Source organism: Panicum virgatum, chromosome 4K (genome assembly GCF_016808335.1).
Source record: "Panicum virgatum strain AP13 chromosome 4K, P.virgatum_v5, whole genome shotgun sequence".
NCBI lineage: Eukaryota > Viridiplantae > Streptophyta > Magnoliopsida > Poales > Poaceae > Panicum > Panicum virgatum.
Window position 1 is genome coordinate 4,007,518 of NC_053139.1, and position 5,603 is coordinate 4,013,120.

The window sequence follows — 5,603 nt, forward strand, 5'->3', positions numbered from 1 at the left end:
TCCTCCGAGCCCCCCCTTCCCACCCACGATCCAGGCATCCAGCCGCGTCGCGCCCCTTGCGGCGCTCCTCGAGCCTCTTCGGAGGAGTGAGCCGGGATCGGACGCCATCGTCTCCCTCCGCGGCAGCCGTCAGACTGTCGGGGTCGGATCCGGCTGCTCCCCTCCCCTCTCGCCGACCGGCCAGCCATCTGGCCCTCGCGATGAAGCTGTAATCGGTAAGCCCTCGTTGGCTCCGCCCCTACTCGTTCAGGTTTAGCCGTTTAGGGATCTACGTAGTAATAATTATTTCTGCAAACTGCTGTTCACACCACCAAAATCTACCAGTGGTATTCATATTTTTTGAGTGGTAGTTGTAGTTTGTATGTATTGTATATCTGATTCCCGAGTTAGTATGCTTTAGCATTTTCCTGAGAAGATTGCGCCCTTTTCCTGAACTTTTTACTTAACAGGACGCTTTACAAATCGATCCTTTCTTCAGATTTTTGTTCTTTGTAAATGCCATCCGGATATTGCATATTGAACATGACTGCAGCAGCACAATTATATTCTAGTATTCTGTCACTACAAATTAGCGAGAATCATTACTCAGGGGAAGGCAATATCCTTGCAATTCGCCATACTCCTGGTGCTATAATTGTTGTTTCTAATCATCTTTCTTATTTTAGTATGTAATTCGAATTTTAAACTGACCCTTGGCTTAGTTACAGTGTGATTAAATATATGGGTTTACTACCCTTGGCTAGAGCAAGTAGCATAACTGCATAAGTAGAGAGTAGGTTTTTGTTTTTCTGGTCTGATGACTTTTCTGGGGTTCATAGAATCTTCATAATTACGCCGTACTGTGAATCCACTTTGGTAGCTTTTTGGCACAAAAATTAGAAGTATATACATGCTATCTATTTCCATTTACTATGTTATACTCTCAAACCATGTGCCTTGTTTTGCAGTCTTGTTATGGCGCAGCCCTTGTCTTGGCCAGACCTACCTCCAGAGCTCCTAGGCCTTGTCCTCAAGCGCCTTCCAAACCTAGCTGATCGTGTTCGGCTGAGAGCAGTCTGCCACCCATGGCGCTCCAATGCTCTGTTGCAACCCCTACCTCCTCCGCTCCCATGGCTCGCCCTCCTCGATGGGACTTTCCTGAGCATACCAGATGGTGAAATTATCGAAATGCCTGTACCAGATGATGCTTGTTGCTATGGCTCTGTTGACAACTGGCTCTTCCTTGTGGACAGTGATGGTCAGTGCTCACTGATGAACCCTTTTTCTGAGGACACACTGAAGCTTCCTGGCCTAGCCACTGGTTGGCATATATGGTTGCCTGATTCCTCTGAGTTCAACCCTGTTTTCTGCAAGTTAGCGGTTCCCTCACCCCTGGAGCCGCCACTGGTTCCTCTCATTGCCATCAGGCATGAGTCGTGGAGTCTTTGTATTTTCCAGCCACCAGATGTTGCTGACACAATCCAAGGAAAGGAGCCGTTAGAGCCCCTATCAGAGATTTCATTCTTTGGTGGAAAGTTGTATGCAATTGATTGCTTCAGGAAGCTCGTAAATATTGAGCTTGTCAAGGGCCTTGGACACATGTTGAAGATCTCATCTTTCAAATGCATCATTGACTGCTGTGATGATTTATCGAGTAGGCCTAAAGCTACGTCCAGTGATGAGGAGTATTTTGTCAAGCCATACCTTGTTGAATGTGCTGGAAAATTGCTGATGGTGAGACGATGGATTTGTGGCTTACACCCTGCGCCATGTATCAATTATGATCATACTATTGCATTTGATATCTTTGAGGCAAACTTGAGCAGCAAGCCTTGTCGATGGAGAGGTGTCAACGATTTGGGTGGCCATGCTCTCTTTGTCAGCTCCAGTTCCTCCAAATCTTTTCCAGCTGGAGAATGCAGTGGAGTTCAAGAGAATTGCATCTACTTCATGAACGAGTTTTCTGGGTTGAAACTTGTTGCAGATCCTCTTCATGACTCTGGTATGTACAACATGGAAAATGGAGTGATCACTCCTTTGCTGTCAGAGACTGCAGCAGTGCCGTCAAATCATGTCGGTCCGTGGCATCCGACATGGCTCTTCCCAACTCAAGCTATGTGATAGGCTGCCCAGTATAAGTTTCTTTTGCTGTTACAGTGTTGTTGCACATTATCTAGTACACTGGTCTCTGCTTATCGGCATCTCAGTATAAGTTTCTTATCGGCATATCAGCACCATAATACTTGCTCTTAGTGATGTGTGGTTGAACCATATTAATTACTAGCTACTCTCGTCTCTCTAGGACTCTTTAAGTATTGTTATATATGCACGAGCTATATTTGATGCTTGCCTTACCGATTAAAATCTTCACGCGTTCATCTATGCCAATACGGCAGCAAGGAGGAATAACTCTTCACGAACGATCTGTCAAGTATTGCCCATCCAGGATCTTGAGCTCTCATTTGTCTCTTGTTATCCCTAGCTTTGTGCTCACCATGCTCCAATTCCTGCTTTAAGGCCAGAAGTTTTTTTTTTCTTTTGAATTATTGGTCCTGCTAACTATCCTGGGAATGTTAATGTAAACTGTCTCTGTTTATGGTCTCTAAGCTTTGATCAAGGGGACGAGTGAAGATTCTGTTGCTGGATATTGAAGATCTTTTTATTTTTTGCTAGCGTTGCTGCTGCTATTGATGTCTGGTGCCTGTCAGCATCAGAAGCCTTTGCTTACGACGTCGCTCTTTCCTCTGTTCAGAGCTGCTGCTTCTGTTTTAAAAAAAAATTCTATATTGCTGAAATTGCTCAAAACTGCGATGTTGCTGCTGCCTGATCCCCACGAACACAAATCGTGCTCGTCCGTGCTTCAGCGTTAGGAGGGGAGCAGCAAAGCATGGAAGAACCTGAATCCGCTAATCTCAGAATTTTCTGGAAGTTGAGGACGAGATCAGGCAATGGAGCCGGATTCTTTTGGAGCGATCTCCAGCGAGATCAGGCAATGGAGCCGGATTCTTTTGGAGCGATCTCCAGCTGTTGACAGGCATTTTTTCGAGCTGTATTGTACGGTACACTGCAGCAGTGCGTTCTGCGAAGTACCTGAGCATTCACATGTAGGGATGCAAATGGGTACCCATTGGTGTTTTTGGATTTCTCATTTTAGTTCATTTTCTCTTCCAAACTAATTACATAACATGTCATTCTAGTTCATTTTAAGTTTTAGGTCGACCCAATGACAAAAAAAAGAGTTAATTGAATTCGTGCCATTACAATTCTGCGAGTTTGGAGTTCCGCCATTTCTATTCGTCTATTTGGAAACATGCCATTACAAATTCACCTCTACTCGGCTCGTGCCATTTTATACGCTTGAATCATCTTTGGGCCCATTTGCAGACCGTATTGTATGTCCCGAGCTGATTTCACGGCTCAAAATACCCTCTCGTCGGTTAAGAGCGAGCCGAGCCCCAATCGGTACTCCTCTCGCTTCCACCGCCGCCGACCTCGCCTTCGTCTCCGGCGCCAACTTCTAGCCCAGCATGAGTGAAGGTGGCAGCTCGATGGGGGCCTCATCGTGCTCGGCCTCGCTAGTTATCCTTGGCAGCCAGGGGAATCGACTCCGCTTGGAGGACTGCCCCAACTGCGGTTGCCGCCTGATCTGTATCCGGAGCAAGCAGCCGGATATGATGAATCAGCTGTTTTTCAAGTGCCCGAACAACGTGAAGGTGAGTTGGGTTCAATTTGTTGCATCGATGTGCTTGAACCAACCCAATTTGTAGCCATTAACAATGCTAGGGTTTGCGGCTGTCCGTGACAGGGAGATCCAAACACATGTGCATGGATTAGGTCTGAGTTTCAGTATGAGACGTATTTGCGTATGCTGGATGCTCGGAAGGAGGAAGTCAAGCAATCTGGCGACCTAGCAGTCCTTGGATATGACAGGATGCAAGCTCTTTTTGAGATGAAAGAGCAGTTTCTTGAGCTGAAGAACCAATTTGATGAGCTCAAACCCCAATTCGAAGAAATGAAGCTGCAATTTGATCGGGCTTTAGATGACATTTGGAACTTGAAGATGCAGATTTGGGAGGTCAATCAGCAGCTCAGTGAGGGGAAGAAGATCTGGTACATGAGAGTGTCAGCACTACTTGTTGCATGTGTTGGTGTTGTGATTGGGTTGCTGCTGACAATGTTATGGAAGTGAAGCTTGTGACAATGTGGCTTAGTGTTGTGTGGTGTGGTGCAAGTAGATGACCTAGGGTGCTTTTGGGATCCACAAGCCTGGATGCTTATGTGATCAGCTAGTATATCAGCTAGGAAGCTTTTGTGATCAGCAAGTAGATGGCCTAGGATGCTTTTGGATGGTATGTAAATAGATGGCCTGCTTGCCTTGCAAATGTTGTGTAAACAAGTGACCTACTGTGATCTGAAATGATGGACCTTTGTGATGTTTCTGTCAATGGTTTATAATGTTGCATCTGAAAATGATTGTAGTTCCATCTGAAATTTGTACCCAATATGCTGTGATATTGTTTGTATCAATGGCACATGATATTGTGGACGATTTTGACATTAATTTGGTGATTCAAAGATGATAATATGATAATTCGATGACCATAATTAATTGGCATAACAATCACACAAGGTATCATAACAACTTGGGAGTTCTGAAGCTAACATAAATCTTACAAGTTCACAACCTTACAAGTTCAGAAACTAACAACCTTACAAGTTCACAACCTGATAGCAACTCGACAAGTCTTGAGTGCATTACAACTTCACAGAATGACCACACAAAAGGTAGATCGACAGGAATGCCTTCTAGAGTGCATTACACGAATATATCCTATTACAAAAGATTTGATCATTGATTTAGGCCCCAGATCCTCCAGCTGAAGTGTTCAACCAAGCTTTGAGACTCCTCACAACCCTTGGAGCAGGTGCAGCTTCAGCTTGCTTCTGCTTTTTCTTGGCTGGGGTCTTCTTCCTCTTGGGGGACTTCTTCTTCTTAGTCTTCTGAGATGGTCCAGCAAGGCCTTCATCATGTTGTCTCTTTCTACAATCAGCACATGGCAAAGTTTGTAAGAGCTAGTTCATATATATAATGTTACTAACAGACAACTAAGTTACATTTGTACCTCTTTTTTGGAGTTGCAGTTTCTCCATCCTCTCCAACAACTGGCATCTGACAAGTCTTAGCAAAGTGACCAAATTCTTTGCACCTGCTGCATCTCACCTTATTTTTTGTTGCATTTTTTTCTAGACAACCCCTGGTCCTAACTTTCCTTGGCCTGCCTGCTGATCTTCCCAGCAAAGGAGGGTACACTTTGTACCCCAGGTCCACAGCTGGCCACTGTGATCTATCTGGCAATGCTTCAACTCTCCCTTCATAGACAGCCCTTGTAGCAGAACCGCCCAAATTAAACCAGTTTAAGTGCGCTAACTATCATCTTAATGGTTAATCAAGTTACCACGCACTTAAAACGGTGTAATCCGGTCGTCTGTCGCGTTAAGGATCGAAAAACACTGGAAGTCTCGCACGAAGACGAGCACAGATGATTACAAGCAGATAAAAGTTCTCAAAGTTAAATTACAATGCGGAGTTTTACAAACAAGTTTTCGTAAAATATCAGAGTTCA

The 5,603-nt window shown here is 44.8% G+C and overlaps 1 protein-coding gene across 1 annotated transcript; it reads left to right on the forward strand.

Annotated features, from left to right (window-relative positions):
• LOC120702610 lies at positions 1–2,326 on the forward strand. The gene is made up of 2 exons (XM_039986470.1): positions 1–215; positions 948–2,326. The coding sequence occupies exon 2, from the start codon at positions 955–957 to the stop codon at positions 2,098–2,100; it is 1,146 nt and encodes a 381-aa protein (XP_039842404.1). The 5' UTR covers positions 1–215; positions 948–954; the 3' UTR covers positions 2,101–2,326.
• Positions 2,327–5,603: the final 3,277 nt, after the last annotated feature.